The sequence below is a fragment of the Bos indicus x Bos taurus genome, chromosome 13 (assembly GCF_003369695.1).
Source record: "Bos indicus x Bos taurus breed Angus x Brahman F1 hybrid chromosome 13, Bos_hybrid_MaternalHap_v2.0, whole genome shotgun sequence".
In the NCBI taxonomy this organism is placed as follows: Eukaryota; Metazoa; Chordata; class Mammalia; order Artiodactyla; family Bovidae; genus Bos; species Bos indicus x Bos taurus.
Window position 1 is genome coordinate 41,202,042 of NC_040088.1, and position 16,370 is coordinate 41,218,411.

Sequence of the window (16,370 nt, forward strand, 5' to 3'; positions counted from 1 at the left end):
GTCATGAGGCCAGTCTGCCTGCAGCAGGGGAGGAGCACCAAGGAAATAGAAGCCCAGGGAAGCCTGTTCCCTACAGAGACAAAGCCCCCACATTCCAGGCCAGTGATTCTCAAGCAGGCCTTTTAGAATCCTTCCCAGCCACTGCAGACCACCTTCTGTAACCCACAAGCTGACTCTGGGCCACTCATCCTCTTTGGCTCTGTCTGTCCTGGTCTCTGTGACCCTCACCTGCTGCTGTGTCCCAGGACCCTTCAGCATCCAAGTCTGGGGTACCCCAAAAGCCTCTGACTCCTGTGAAATGCCAAGGTGGGCGTGTGGCTGGAGTTTAGCAGCAGTGGACCCTCCTCCATGGTTGGTCCTTCCCAACCCACCCTGCCTGGGTCTCCCTCTCTCTCCTGGACAGGAGGCAATGTTATCAGCTTGAGATGGAGGAGGCAGGGTCACGAGAGGGAAGGGACAGGGTATCAGACCAGAGGGGTGGGCCAGGGGAGAGTATGTCCTGGAGCAGATAGACTGGACCCACACCCAGGAAGGCCAGGTGGAAGCCAGAGATGGGAAGGGTGAAGCCTTGGTGCCTGGGGGCAGCAGCCATGATGGGCCGATAGGGAAGGTGCAGGTGGGCTCAGCCCTGGACCCTGCTCCTGCTTCTCTTAGGTCCCTGGCTCCTGGGGAGTCACATCTGCGGTCCCACAGAGAAAGAGTGAAATGATGACCAGAGATTCTTGAAGAACTACCTCCCTGCCACCGTGGAGTATGCCTTGCACATGTACAACCTGATGACCCAGGGCAGAAACGCCTACAAAGTGGTGCATGTACTGCGGTGGTGGAAGGATCCTGTAGGTACCCTCCCCTGCTGCTGGTGCATACCTGCTGTTAATGAGGGTCTGGTAGGGGTTGGGGGTGCTTAACAAGGGGTCTTGATCATCATCTGAAGCCCATAAAATAGAGGGAAATACAACCTGTTGGGTTAGTTTCAGTTTTTAGAAAAGAAATAACTTGGGAGGGTTTTAAATCTCCATCAGTCTGCTGCTGCTGCTGCTAAGTCGCTTCAGTCGTGTCTGACTCTGTGTGACCCCATATACGGCAGCCCACCAGGCTCCCCCATCCCTGGGATTCTCCAGGCAAGAACACTGGAGTGGGTTGCCATTTCCTCCTCCAAGGCATGAAAGTGAAAAGTGAAAGTGAAGTCCCTCAGTCGTGTCCGACTCTTAGCGACCCCATGGACTGCAGCCTACAAGGCTCCTCCGTCCATGGGATTTTCCAGGCAAGAGTACTGGAGTGGGTTGCCATTGCCTTCTCTGCTCCATCAGTCTACTCACATGTAAAATGTATTTTCAGTTTTCATTATATTTGAGCTTGTTTAAAGAAGAATGACCAAAATATAGACTGTAAGGGGATAAAGCTACTTACCTTTTTTTTTTTAACAGGCAGACAGAAAATATTAAAGAGATTCAGAAAAGATTTCAAGGAAATAACATTAAGAGGTTAATTTACAAAACAGAGAGAGAGAAAAAGAAAGAGACAGAGACGTACAAATAGCAGGGTGGGGAGGAAAGCGCCTGGAGTGTCAGGAGCCACGGCCCCTGGTTCTGAGGGGCCTCTGGGAGCTCACAGCCTCTCCTTGGAGTCCACATGCTGTGGGCTCCTTCTGGGCCTCCGTCTACATGGATCCAGTGTGATTTTTTAAATTAATGTATTTAATTGGAGGATAATTGCTTTATAATATTGTGATGGTCTTTATCATACATCAACATGAATCGGCCACAGGTATACATGTATCCCCCTCATCGTGAACCCCACCTCCACCTCCCTCCCCACCCCCTCCCTCTGGGTTGTCCCAGAGTCCCAGCTTTGGGTGCCCTGCTGCATGCAGCGAACATGCCCTGGTCATCTAATTTACATATGGTGATGTCCACGTTTCAGTGATCCAGTGTGATTTATAATCATCCCAGATGGCGTTCTTCATCCTAAAACATTCTCCTAGCAATGGAATCTGTACAGAATGTAACCAGGGGTATGTGGTTTTCATGTGGGCTGCAGACAGAAACGCCAAGAACATTCTGCAGAAGGAGCACTCCCGGTCCTGTGTGTGCTTGTGTGTGCCTGAGTGTGCATGCGTGTGTGAGAGCATACTGCAGCTCCATGGGGCTCCTTCCTCGCTGTAGGACAGGTGAAAGTAGTGACAACAGGGCGCAAAAGGGAATATCCATTTCTCAGCCCAGATATATCCAGTAAGCTGGCAGTCAAGCCCCTCCTGCAAAGACCCCTGTCCTGCCCCACTGTGTGGGTCTACCTGCCAGGTACGTAAGGGGGCAGGAGGGATATGTCCACTTCAGTGTCTGTCCAAACCCAGGTGGACATTGGCCTGGTATTCTCCATGGAGCTGGAGTTTGCCCGAACCAGGTGCAGGAAATTTGACGAAGGCATCGGCAACTGTCCTTTTCAAGCAACTCCAGACGTGAACAATGTAAGATACACACTGGCTGCCATCAGGTTACAGGGCCATGGACACTGCATCAGGGCAGGCGGTGTGGGGAGTGATGACGATGGCATTCCAAAGGACACCGAGGGGTCGTCTGCAGGATGGAGGCCAGCCAGGCACGCCAGCCCAGGGGTCACTGGTCACTCGTATGCCCCTGGCCTGTCTGCTCACTGGTCCCATTTCTGCTGCTACATCCCAGGTCTCCCTGGGGTTAGATTGTTCCTGACCACGTGGTCTGGGTCCCTGGGTGGAAGATGAGATGTCCCCTCCCTGGTCGTCACCCACCGCCCTGCCCCGCCTTCAGGAGAAGGAGTGTGTGAGGGAGGGGCAGCATGTCCATGGCTGAGTGGTCCTCCTGCCCAGAGCTGGACAGATGGAGGCTGAGTCCCCATGCCCTCCCTCCCAGGCCCTGCCCTGCTGCTACTGCTCCAAGTGACAAGGGGAGTGAGCCCCGCCCCTGAACAAGCCCGGGTCAGGTCAGAGGACCCAGTGGGACACTGGGGGCGTGGATCGTGTGGGGCATCCTGGTGTCGGGGGGAGGAGTCCCTGGAGATCACAGGGCTGGAAGGCCAGAGTGACCCAGGTGCCTCTGGGGTCAGCAGAGGGTCCCAGGTCAGGAAGATCTAGGATGAGCTTGGGGCTGCTCCTGGGGGCCACCCGGGGTAGGTAGGTAGGGTGGGTACGGCTTTAGAGCTGGAGACACCAGCTTCCTGAGGCCGCCTCCCCACACTCTGTCCCTGTGCTTGTTCCCACAGACTGACATCTGCTTTACTTTACGATTGCCACTGACCCATGGAGAACAAAGTTTAAACTTCTGAATGACACCTGCTTGGAGGGCTCTGCTGAGTGAGACCACACCCCAGCCTGGGGGGCACCCCTGCCACCCTGTCGTGTCCCTTCAGTGTCTAAGCAGCTCTGGTTCTGTTCTCTGGATGAGTACCTGTCTGGGTGTCGCACCCAGGCCATGTGGACACGCCTCCTTGTCTATGTCACCCCGTAGAACTGGTCATTAAACGTCAGCATTGCAAGCAGCCTTGTGCAGCCTGGTTCCAGAGGGTGGGAGCTGGGCAGCTGGGGCCGTCCTTCCATCAGGGCAGCTGGCTGGGCCTGGGGGTGGGTCTCTCCCCTTCACACACCTGAGCCACCACAGGTGGAACAACCTGCACAGGTGCATCTGGGCTCTGTCTCTGGCTTCAGCATCCCTGCCCCAGGGCAGCCCTTCAGAGGGCGGTTTGCTGGAGAAGCCGGTGGTTGCCTTGGGACTCTAGGTAGCAGTCGTGTGGTCCTTCTCCCCCCTTCCCTTCCTCCCTGTGTGGCCTGAGTGAGCATGCATGCTCAGTCACTTCAATTGTGTCTAATTCTTTGTGACCCCATGAACTGTAGCCCACCAGGCTCCTCTGTCCTTGGGGTTCTCCAGGCAAGAATCCTGGAGTGGGTTGCCATGCCCTCCTCCAGGGGATCTTCCTGACCCAGGGATCGAACCTGTGTCACCCCTGGCTCCTGGCATGGCAGACAGATTCTTTCCCGCTGAGCCCCAGGGAAAGCCCTTTGCCTGCGATCACCTCTCAGGTCAGTACCTGCTCCCGTGTGTGCGGCAGGCTTTCCTGGGGAAGGGGCCAGTCTTGTGGTGTGAGAACTCTTCAGCATGTGAGTGTCCTCCACCCAGGGTTGACTGGCTTCCCAGCCCGGGGCTTGGGCAGGGCTGAGGGGAGCCTGGCTGCAGGCATCCTCACTGTTGGCAGGCATCCTCACTGTTGGCGGGCACCGCTCAGTGTGGGCACAGCTGTGTGCTTGTCCCCTGCCACCTGGTCACAGACCCCACTGGTTCTTCTCCACAACCCTCCCTGACCCCTTCTTCTGCTCCTTCCAAGGCTTTTCCTGGCTCCTGGCTCTTCCATCAAAGGAAGCTTTCAGGGTCCTTTAGGCACTGTGATCCCCATCATGTTTCCAAGGAATCAACCCCACTTTCCCCTCAAGCAGCTCCTGGGAAGGGTCTCCCTGGGGTCACTCCAGAGTGGGGAAGTTGCTGGCCCTTCATGAGCTCACCCTTTTCCTGGGGCAGTGGCAGGGCTACCAAGAGGGGTACTTGTTGCCCTAAAGGTCCAGGAGCGAGCGATGAGATTGAAAACAGAACATGAAATCTGGTGCAGTGTCAGGGGACCTGCTGCCTCTATTGGACTGAGGTGCAAAGTCCACTCGGAGTCCAGCTTTTATTTCCGATTGCAGACTACAAGGCTTTCTTTGACCTATCTTTCCTAAGACACTACATTGACATAGTCCAGATCTCCTTGTTTTTACCCTGAGCTGTTCCCTTCTGGGAAATTTTTGGGAACAGTTAGCAAGAGCATAGGCAGTGTTCATGCCTGACGCTGACCCAGGGTTCCAAGGTCCATGCTTTCATGATCCCAATCATACTCCCTTCTGGGTTTGGCCTTGGGGTCTGTAACAAGACTATTATTCTAAGAAAAACGTGGAAAATAATCATCAACACAGTTTCTTGATATATGCTGTTTTTCCAGGTGCTATTTCTATGAAATTTCCCAAGGCTGTGAAAGTACATTATCAGAAATTCCCACTATAAGTACTGAGGGCTTCGGTGTTTCCACTTGGACGACGCTGCTGCTGTCAGCCCACGGGAGTGGGGCTGTGTCAGTGGTCCTGCCTCCGCAGGGGGCTGCAGGGCCTGGCTTTGTCTGGCCCCACTGGCCCCACTTGTCCAGAAGGGAGGGCCCCTGGGAGTGCTTGGCTTCGTGAGCCCAGGTGTGGATGGAGGGACTCATCGTGGCGGGAGGAGCTCCCTCCCTGGCCCTGTGCACCTTGCCTGGGATGGCACGACCTGGCCCCTTCCTCCGTCCGGAATCTGTGTGCTGAGGAATCATGGGAGTGGGTTTCTGGCCCAGCTGTCCCTCCCTGGGCAACAACCCCATCCCCCGAGTAGAGGCGAAGTGGCTGGGCCCCAAGCCTCACCCACAGCTCAGGCAGGCGCACCCTCTCCAGAAACAAGACTATAGAGTGGTCTCTGCCTTCCCAGCTGCTAACCTGCTGGCCCTAGGCGCCATCACCAAGGCTGACAGCTGGGTCCTGAGAGAGCCATGGAAGGAAATACAGCATCAATGGCCAATGCGTTACCTCTAGATCCTGTGATTTGCTCTGTGGCCACTTTCTCATCTGCCAGGAAACATTTCGACACTTTCCTCAGCTTTCCCAGGTGTCAGGGTCCAGGAAGAGCCCTTGCTGTTGTTCAGTCGCTCAGTGTCATGTCCGAATCTTTGTCACCCCATGGACTGCAGCATGCCACTCTTCCCTGTCCTATCTCCTGGAGTTTGCTGAAACTCATGTCCACTGAGTCGGTGATGCCATCCAACCATTGCATCCTCTATTGCCCCCTTCACTTCCTGCCCTCAATCTTTCCCAGCATCAGGGTCTTTTCCAATGAGTCAGCTCTCCACATCAGGTGGCCAAAATATTGGTACGTCAGCCTCAGCACCAGTCCTTCCAATGAATATTTGGGGTTGAATAAATAAGGATTGAACACGAACAAGCAAGTGGAGACCTTACCTCTGCAGATTCCCTGGACCTCACCCGTGGAAACAGGGGTGGGGGCAGGGCTGTCAAGTGATGGGCAGGACCAGCTGTGGGACCTCCTTGGCCTCAGTCAGCTCCCCAGGCTGCATCTCCCCTCCTGGTCCACAGACCCCCAGGGGCCTAGAGTCACCCTGGGATTTGGACTCTGGATTCCTCTTGCTGTAGTCAGCCCTGGAAAGCAACATGTTCTGCTGGGAAATGTGCTTGTGAGTTTTTCTTTTTTTCCCCCCAAATCCTTAATGACGTATGCTGACAAGCAGTGAAATGGCTATGACAGATGAAGAGGGACAACCCTCTAGGTATGAATGAGTCACAAAGCTGAACCATCCAGCATGGAAACACAGTCAATAATGTTGTTAATACCTTTGGAGGATAACAGATGGTAACTAGAGTTATGATGGCCATCACTTTGTAACATAGAGAAATATTGCATCACTGTAAGTTCTACACTTGGAACTAACAGTGTTGTATGTCAATTACACTGTACGTTACTAAAAAAAAGAACTGAGGTGTTTCTCTTCCAAGTCCTGCAATGGCTGCAGGCTCCTCTCAGGAGCTTCAGATCCCACACTGGCCAGTCTGCCCCACACAGGTGCCCACTGTGGGTTCTGCAGGAGGAGAAGTCCCAGGAGATTCACCCGGCAGTCAGGTAGGTACCCACCTGCTCCTGTGTGCTTGCTCACACTTACCTGACTGGCCCTGACCTGCCCTCCAGGGCTGTTGTGTCCACCACTATGTTCTGGAAAGTGCTTCTTTTTCATTTGTTAATTCACTTCACCATCTCAGCCCATCCCCTATGCACAGATACACAGAGAGACAGACAGACAGACAGATACACACACACACACACACACACGGCGGGAGCCTCCCCTGGTTGGCATCTCCTGGTTGCCACACCTCGCAGCCCTCTCTCCCACACTGAACTGAAGTTAATCAAGGTGGCCAACAACCCAAAGAGGTGACGTTGTGTTACCTCCCACGCTGGGCCACCAAGAGCGCCATGGCTTCCAACCCGGACTTTCAGACACTCTGTCTGGGGGAAGCCGTCCGCCTCACCCAGTACACAGCGGCTGTGCAGACAGACCCTCACAGAGGACAGCAGAGACCACTTGCCAACACCAGCCAGTAGCCACAAGGCAAGGCACCTCGGGAGTGGGCTCCCCAGAGCCAGGCTCACCTTCAGACCATGGCATGCCATGAGAGCCTGAGAGTGACCTCAGGAGAGGTGACACCAGCCAAACCACCCCAGACCCCTGACCCACAGACGCCACAGCGAAATAGATAAATTGCTTGAGGCACCAAGGGTAGGGTGATCAGTTATAAGGCATTAGATCATACCTCCCACTCTGTGCGAGCACACATATGAGTTGAGTACACACATACATGCACAGGCACATGCCCAAATGCAGCTTTCTCTTCCTTCACCATCACTCTCATTTCCCTGCCTCAATTCAAAAATGAAAGTAAAACACAAGTCTCCCAATCACCCAACTACCTCCCAGGTTGGATCGGGAGGGGTTAAAACTATGGCTGAAGCCATGACGCTGTGCCTTCTGCAGCCCTGGGAGGGAGCTTTCCGTGGAAATCCGTGGAAATCTGCGGACAGACATTCTCAATGCATCCTCAGGGCCTTGCAGAAACTCCCCACCTAAAGCAATGGAGAAGTGGGGCTTCCTGTTAGTTCCAAAGAGCTGTCAGTGGAAAGTAATTTGTGCCCAGACCTCGGTGAAATACGGTAACAGGTTCACATTCTCTTCCATTCATTGGGAGCAGACTGTCCCCGCTGGTAAATGCACTGACCAAGCGAAAGATGCTACCCTACCAGCACCACATCCATAGCCTTCGCGCCTGGAGAATGCACAAAAAGCAAGCAGGCCACAAAAGGGAAGTCGAGAGGTCAGATGTGTTATTTAAGTGTTTTACAAATATCTTCACTTCTTGAAATGCACATGAGAGCTGTAGAGTGGCTAGCTGACCATTAGATAGGACTGCATTCTTTCTTTAGCATCTGGAGTTCAAATTTCCAGGGTTTGGATGCCACAATAAAGGTGCAATAAAATGCCTGGAAGAGATAAAAAGAATAATAACTCATAAGCAAGAAAAATTCCAAAAAAAAGAAAACCAGAAAGTCCTATTTCCAGGTGTCAAGATTTGGCTTAAGGAGGGGCCAGTCATGCTCCTACAGGCCCCTGAACAGTTGACCTGGTGGCTGAGGAGACAGCTTCACAACTGAGATGAGTGCCACTTGGGTTCATGTCCCTGTGATATGAGGCCATCACAGTCAGGGCTCCTTTTGCTCCAGGAGAGCAAGCATTGGAGCCCAGGATGAATTAGCCTGGAGAAATCCTCCTGTCCAGCTCTGGACTTCCCCCGCCACCACCCCACACAGACTTCCTGCAGCCCCTGGAGACCCCGTGCTGCATGGAGGGCCCAGCGGGTCCTTCCCAGGGGAGGCAGAACCACAAGAATAATTGGGGTCCTACAGGCTTTGAAAAGGGGATCAGAATCTGGCCAGGTCCCACCAGGAAAAGCTTGCAGCTGTGGAGCTGGGAGGAGACACAGGGCCTGAAGAAGGAGCAGTGCTCCCAGCTTCTGACCTGGGTGAGATCACTCTGTCCCTCTCCTTGCCTAAAATCTTTATTCAATCAGAATGAAAATATAAAGTGAGAAAACCTCCATTACATCAACGTGGCGCTCAGTAGAACTGAAGTTGTGTAAGATACAAAGAACTAAGGGGTCAGGTAGAGGGGGAGAAAGGACCAAGCAACCAGGAACCCAAACTGGCCATGGAGGAACTGAATCCAGACTGGGGGTCGTCCAGGTTGCAGGGGATCAGGATGAGTTGAGCTGGTTCCTGGCAGTGTTGGGGAACATATTAGTTGTTCTAGTTGTTCAGTCTCTAATTTGCGTCTGACCCCTTGTGACCCCATGGACTGCAGCATCCCAGGCTTCCCTGTCCTTCACTATCTCCCAAAGCTTGCTCAGACTCATGTCCATTGAGTCGGTGATGCCATCCAACCATCTCATCCTCTGTTGTCCCCTTCTCTTCCCATCTTCAATCTTTCCCAGTGTCAGGGTCTTTTCCAATAAGTTGGTTCTTCACTTCAGCCAGTCAAAGTATTGGAGTTTCAGCTTCAGCATCAGTCCTTCCAATGAATAGTCAGAATTGATTTCCTTTAGGATGGGCTGGTTGGATCTCCTTGAAGTCCAAGGGACTCTCAAGAGTCTTCTGCAGCACCACAGTTTGAAAACATCAATTTTTTCGGCCTTCTTTATGGTCCAACTCTCAAATCTGTACATGACTACTGGAAAAACAATAGCTTTGACTATATGGACCTTTGTTAGCAGAGTGATGTCTCTGCTTTTTAAAACACTAAGTTTGTCATCACTTTTCTCCCAAGAAGAAAGCATCTTTTAATTTCATGGCTGTAGTCTCTGTCTGCAGTGGCACTGCCCTCAAATAACTGTACAGTTTCAGAAATTCTTATATTTTATTATTAAGTAAAAATCTAAATTATGGAATAGTATGCAGTGCAATTCCCTACTACACAAAACACAAATATAAAATATTAAAAAAAACTAGGATATATAACAATAAGTTGACAGCAGTAAATTTTCCATAAGGGTAGTTATAGCTGATTTTGTTTTTTTCTTCTGTAGTTGATTTTCAGCTACTTAATACTTTGGAAAATTTTTAAATTTCCTACCTTCCATGAACCAGGCCTATAACTATTTAAAATAATACCAGGTTTTAAAACCTTTCCCCAAGGAGATCAGATAGTTACCCTTTCTTCTTTTATAAGACTCAATAAAGAAAACAGAAAAGCTCAAAACCTATAGGAGATCTGAAATGGGGAATCTCTAAGAGTTGCATGAGCCCTGTAAGGGCAGAGATGGGAAAGACTATCCGGAGGCTAATGAGTGATTTCAAGCAAGATAATTCAAGGTTGCTGAAGGCTGTCTCAGCACCTACCTTCTGCATTTGGGGATCCTCTTGTGCTGAACAGTTTTCAGTTTTCCCTGAAATTTTCTTGCACTGTGTCCGCTCAATTTCGACTTCAAGAAGGTAATCCAAACTATCCGTGACCTGTCCGTGAATCATTTCAAGTTAGAGATCATCAAAGAATATGTGGCATCAGTTGTCATTTCTGACAAACAAACATGTCATTGACTGCTTGGGGCAAAGGACGTCTCCCCACCTCCCTCCCTCCTATGGTTTCTTTGGACAGAGTTTTGGGGTAACGCAGAAGTGGTCCTTACCTTGTTCTCTCTGTCTCTCTGTTTCTCGATCTTTTTCATTATGATATTTAATTTTAAAGCAATGACAGCTCTCACCGAGATAAATCAAGAAAGCTATTTCCTAAAGACCATTTTTCTGGGAAAACTAATGGTTTGTTCACCGGAGCTTGGGAAAGAATCAACATTTTCAGTGAAATCCACTTAGAATATATTGCTTCCCTTTGGCAGTTTTAGTTATCTACACCTTATTCCATGTCATACACCCTCCCAAATTCCTGACTTTCCAGGCATCTCCCCTCACCACCGCCTACCCTGTCCAGAGCCCACCATAGCCCTGTACTCAAGGAGGCCTCACAAAGAAACCCAGATGAGCAATGGTAAATGTCCACTCCCATGATTGAAGAATGAAAAGATGCTTGACCTTACTATACATTAGAGAAATGCAAATCAAAACTACAATGAAGTATCACCTCGCACAGGTCAGAATAGCCATCATCAAAAAACCTACAAACAAAAATGCTAGAAAGGGTGTGGAGAAAAGGGAACCCCTCTACACTATTGGTGAGAATGTAAGTTGATACAACCACTATAGAGATTAGTATGAAGATGACTTTAAAAAACTAAGCATAGAGTTTGCATATGGCCCAGCAATCCTACTCCTAGGCATATATCCTGAGAAAACCATCATTCAAAAAGACACATGTACCCCAATGTTCCGCTGCAGCACTATGTACAATAGCCAGGACATAAAAACAATCTGAAAAGGAAAACAAAGTTTATAAGACTTTAAGGAAAGAATATTTAAAGAGAATGACCAGGTTAGTTAGATTCTGTACCTGAGTGCAGAAGAATAAGAGATAATTCAGAAAACAGAGTAAATATTTTGGAAGTTCTGGAAAAGTCACCTGGGCATTGAACAAAATGGGTGTAGGCAGAAATCTAAGTATGGTTTCATGAGTATAAAACATACTTTAAAATTTTCAGCTATGCACTAAGTGTATGAAATGACACCTGCAGGTGTGCCCACCAGGATCGATGTCTGTGGGGGATGTAAAGAAATCAGTGGTCACTTTCAAAACTACTTCCAAGTGTACCCCAAGCACATTTTTCAGGACTGCTGCTGTTGCTAAGTCGCTTCAGTTGTGTCCAACTCTGTGCGACCCCATAGACGGCAGCCAACAGGCTTCTCTGTCCCTGGGATTCTCCAGGCAAGAACACTGGAGTGGGTTGCCATTTCCTTCTCCAATGCATGAAGGTGAAAAGTGAAAGTGAAGTCGCTCAGTCGTGTCTGACTCTTAGCGACCCCATGGACTGCAGCCTACCAGGCTCCTCCGTCCATGGGATTTTCCAGGCAAGAGTACTGGAGTGGGGTGCCATTGCCTTCTCCATTTCCAGGACTGGATATCAAGTTTCCCAGTGCTGTTGGCATTTGGGGCTGTTGGCATTTGAATTTCTTGGCTGTGGGGGCCGTGCTATGCCTGAGGCATAATGACCCACATTCCTGGACTCCGTTCCTCAAATCTCAGTAGCAGCCTCTTCAGTTGTGATGACCAGAAACATCTCAGGCTATGGCCAAAAATGCCCTGAAGAGCAAAAATCTATGCCCAACTGAGAATGAGTGCTTTGTATTTGAGTAAATTTCCAAGTGAAAATTACCAAAAAAACAGACTTCCTTAAATCATCCTCAACAACCACTGACCAACCCCCAGCCCCACCTTCGCCCCCGATTGTCCAGGAAAGGGAGGCAAATGAGGGTCCAGCTGTGGATTCAGCCACTCACTCCTGCCATGGCCAGGGCTCTCTGACTCCCCTGGCCTCTTGTGACACCGTGCCCTCCTGGCTGGCTGCACCGTTGTATCTTTGGCCCAGCTGGCATCATTCAGAAGCAGTAGCATTGGTGGATTAAGAGTAGACAGCCTGAGTTTAAATCTTGGCTCTTCTCTTAGTATCTGTGTGACCCTGGCAGGTTTCTAAATGTCTCTGTGCCTGTTTTCCTCCTCTGTGAACTGGAGCTGGTAGCTACCCGTTTTTTCTTTAAGGGCCAGAGAGAAAATATTCCAGGCTTTGCAGCACGGACACAGCCCAGACAGCATTCAAAACGTGTGCCTGGCAGTGTCCTAATAAAATTGTATTTATGGACATACGTTTCAGTGTAATATAATTTTCATATGTCACAAAATAGTCTCCTTTTGTTTCTTATATTCATTCATGTCTCATGGGATGTACTAAGAAGGGCCATGGGCCAGATTTGGCTACAGGCTGTGAGTGACAACTGCTGATAAATATCTTTGTAGTTTTAACTTAAGTCATTCAGTGGAATAGAGCAATTTTCCATTTATAGGGCCTGTGGGTATTTTGTTACGTTTTATCTGAATTGTCACCCAGTATTTTTCTTTTAGCTTTTGCTTGGGGATGGTGTATTCTTCCTTACTCCTTTCTTCAATATGTTTTCAAGTGAACTTAAAACACCTCTCTCCTAGCCTCTTTTTAAACCTGTTTCCACTTGATTCTTTTGTATCCTTATCTGAATTCTAGAGCTGACAGTGAACTAAGAAATAAAATGGACATTCATGAAAAGAACCAGCGAACAGTATGAAATGATATATAAGTCTTGAGATATGTGGGTCTTTGGTTTATTTTATTATTAAATGGTGGTTTAGCCACTGAGCTGTGTCTGACTCTTTGCGACCCTATGGAATGTAGCCCACCAGGCTCCTCTGTCCATGGGATTCTCCAGACAAGTATACTGGAGTGGGTTGCCATGCCCTCCTGCAGGGCATCTTCCCGACCTAGGGATCCAACCTTGGCCTCTTGCATTGCAGGAGGATTCTTTACTGACTGAGCTACCAGAGAAGCCCAAGAGATTAAATATCAGCCTATAAAGCAGAGCCATCTATTTCTGTTTATATAAACAGAGAGCACAGATTAAGAAAAATGGACTAGTCCCAGGAAAGGCAGGAACTTCATTAAGAACAGCTATTAAGTCTGAGCCCCCAGGGATGTGGGGTTTTAATTCAGCCACCCATTGGGGAACGCACTTCCTGGCCCAGGTGTTGCTTCCTAAAAACACGAAGCACATAACTGGGGCTACAGAGAGGACCAGAGGGAGCCCAGGGCTGCAGCCTGTGCAGATGGACAGGGTGCCAGGTGTCCCCACCTCTTAGGGGGTCAGGACACAGTGAAACTTCTGCCCACGTAAGGAAGCTGGAAAGGGAGGCAGGTTGGCAGTGGCTGGAAGGTGGGTAGTACAGTTTGGAGGGAAGATGGGCTGAGTGGAGGAGAGGTGTGGGTCAGGCCAGCATCATCCACAGCACATCACCTTCTGCCCGCCGTGACTACTGCTTCCTGCACCCCAACAACCCCACCTTGGGCTCCTGCATAGACAGCAGGACAACACTCTTTCTCAGGAAACACAGTGCTGGTTCCTCTAAGACACAGTCCATATTCCAACCTCCAGCTGCTCTAAGAGCATCCTTTATGGCATTATTTTATTGTTTGTTTATTTATTTAGCTGTACCACGTCTTGGTTGTGATATGTGAAATCTAGCACGCTGACCAGGATATGAACCCAGGTTCCCTGCAGTGGGAGTACGGAGTCTTAGCCACTGGACCACGAGGGAAGTCCCTGGTATTATTTTAAATCCAAGAGACAACACAGAAACACATCTTGCCTTTATCATCATGCTTCCTAAATTTCCTTTCATGAGATCCATTTCCTGCTCTACTCTGTCTTTCACAGCACTGATATTTAAATTTTTATCGATTTTTTAATTGGAGTATAATTGCTTTGCAATGTTGTGTTAGGTTCTGCTGTACAACAAGGTGCACAACATCGTGAACTGGCTATATGTACACATATATCCCCTCCCTCTTGAACCCCCCTCTGACGCCCCCATCCCACCCCCTACGTCATCACAGAGCACCGAGCTGAGCTCCCTGTGCTATACAGCACCTTCCTACTAGCTATCTATGTTACACATGGCAGTGTGTATATATCAGTGCTACTCTCTCAATTTGTCCCACCCTCTCCTTCCCTCTCTCTGTCCACAAGTGCATTCTCGACGTCTGTGTCTCTATTCCTGCCCTGCAAATAGGTTCATCGGTATTATTTTCCTTGAAATCTACAGCACTGATATTTTGAAGTGGTCTTAGAGAATGCCCCATAATATACTTGTGTGTGTGCTCAGCCAGTTCAGTTGTGTCTGACTCTTTGCAACACCATGGACTGTAGCCCGCCAGGCTCCTCTGTCCATGGGGATTCTCCAGGCAAGAATACTGGAACGGGTTGCCATGCCCTCCTCCAGGGGATCTTCCTGACCCAGGGATTGAACCCACATCTCTTACGTCTCCTGCATTGGCAGAGGGGTTCTTTACCATGAACACCACCTGGGAAGCAGCACCTGTAACATGGACTTGTCTAATTGTCCCTCACGAGCACCCTCACACATCTGGGGCAGAACACGGTATACAAGTGATGCCACGTCCTTGCACTGATGTCCCATCAGAGGCACGTAGTATCAGTTTGTCCAGCGTGTTCTGGTTGTAATTAATTAACAAGCCATCCCTGTAGCTATGGCCCCTTCCCTTTACTTCTCTCCATCCTGGGTGGCAGATCCATTGCTGATCTTTGCCTGAGTTTGTTATTACCATGGTGGTTGCAAAAGGTGATTTTCTAGTTTCCTATTCTTTCACATTTCTAAGTAGGCAGAAAAGGAATCTTCCCTTCTGCCCTGATTCCTACTTACAATGAAAGCTGGCTGTGGAGTTTGTTTGCTTGTTCACTGTGTTATAACGCATCCCCTTCAACACTCAGGTGGATGATATCTGCTCACACCATCCCAAACGTGGCCCCTTTAAGAGCCCCTCTGTGCTCTTACCTGTTTTCTGATGTGACTATAACTACTTTTAAGTTATTTGAATGGATATATTATGTTTTACCCCAGAATTATAAAAGAGAAAACTTAATTAACTTTCTTCCCCAAACCCCTAAAGTTTATAAATTTTGGCTCCAGGTATCTCTCAGCTGCTCTCAGCTGACAATGGCCCTCCCACAAAGGTGGGCACAGGGACAAAGGGTGGGAAGCGAGAGCCACTAACCTGCTCCTGGGACCTCAGAACGTTCATCACCTTGTAGACATACGTGTCCTTGCTGGCCTTGTTGTACTCCTTCATGGCAAACCACAGCGCCTGCTGCACGTACACATAGGAGGCTGGGATGTCTTGGAATTCCCTCGTCACCTTCTTCGAATCCCAGGCTTGGACACCTCTGGACGCGAGGGCCGCCACGGTCATCCAGAGCAGCAGGCCAGGGCAGATCCTGGCCATGGCTCCTCAAATGGGTGTTCAGGCCGAGTCCCTCCTGTCCTGCCAAGGCTTAGTGGGCCCTGCTGCCTCCACACCGGCCCCTCCCAGTGCTGCTGCAGGTGGAAAGTGGAGAACAACTGTTAAAATCATCTGCCCCCAAAAAAGCCACCTGCGAGACATGTAATTCAGTCCATTTGCCCAGCACGGATGCTTCCTTTTTGGAAGGACACACACCTCTGTGTACACATACACACACACACCCCTGATCTTCCTAATGGCTGCCTATTTGTGCTGGGACCTGTCTGCTGAGTGGGGGTGAGTCTCTCCAGCCCGTGGAAGGCCCTGCACATTGTGTTCCCATCTCTCCGAGCCCCGTGGAGATATCCTTTACACTCAGGAGGCAAGAGTCCCAGGACTGAGAGTCTGCTTTAGCCCAGGGCTGTCTGGCTCAGTCTCGCCCACATGTACGAGGGATGGCATGCCACTTGTGAAACGCCTTTGCTTTAGAGGAATCCCTCCAGCCAACAAGGACCCATAGGACGTAGCTCTCGAGGCCGAAGCAGAGGTTCGGGTGTCGGGGGCAGACCAGGAGCCTGCAGCCTGAGCCAAAGCTGAATCCATGGGGGGCGGTGCGTTTGCCCAGAGAAGTAAGGACCAAGTGTCCGGGCTGAACAGAGGATGTGGTGTCTAAACCAAGAGACTCCTGGGGCCTAGGTGTAGACACCCAGCACCAAATACTCCCAGGGTCTTAGTTCAGCTG

The 16,370-nt window shown here is 50.1% G+C and overlaps 1 protein-coding gene and 1 pseudogene across 1 annotated transcript; one reads left to right on the forward strand and one right to left on the reverse strand.

Annotated features, from left to right (window-relative positions):
• Positions 1-593: 593 nt before the first annotated feature.
• On the forward strand, positions 594-3,332 carry LOC113902875 (annotated as a pseudogene).
• A 4,624-nt stretch (positions 3,333-7,956) lies between these two features.
• Positions 7,957-15,872, reverse strand: LOC113902821 (cystatin-13-like). The gene is made up of 3 exons (XM_027558188.1): positions 15,404-15,872; positions 10,041-10,154; positions 7,957-8,129 (listed from the first exon to the last, which is right to left on the reverse strand). The coding sequence occupies exons 1-3, from the start codon at positions 15,629-15,631 to the stop codon at positions 8,046-8,048; spliced, it is 426 nt and encodes a 141-aa protein (XP_027413989.1). The 5' UTR covers positions 15,632-15,872; the 3' UTR covers positions 7,957-8,045.
• Positions 15,873-16,370: the final 498 nt, after the last annotated feature.

What these genes read in the sequence shown, in the direction of transcription:
- LOC113902821 (XM_027558188.1), bottom strand. Translation starts at nt 15,631, where the DNA reads ATGGCCAGGATCTGCCCTGGCCTGCTGCTCTGGATGACCGTGGCGGCC. An exon ending in TTCTGAGGTCCCAGGAGCAG is followed by an intron (nt 10,155 to 15,403) that starts GTTAGTGGCTCT and finishes ATTCACGGACAG; the next exon opens with GTCACGGATAGTTTGGATTA. An exon ending in AGGATCCCCAAATGCAGAAG is followed by an intron (nt 8,130 to 10,040) that starts GTAGGTGCTGAG and finishes TATCTCTTCCAG; the next exon opens with GCATTTTATTGCACCTTTAT.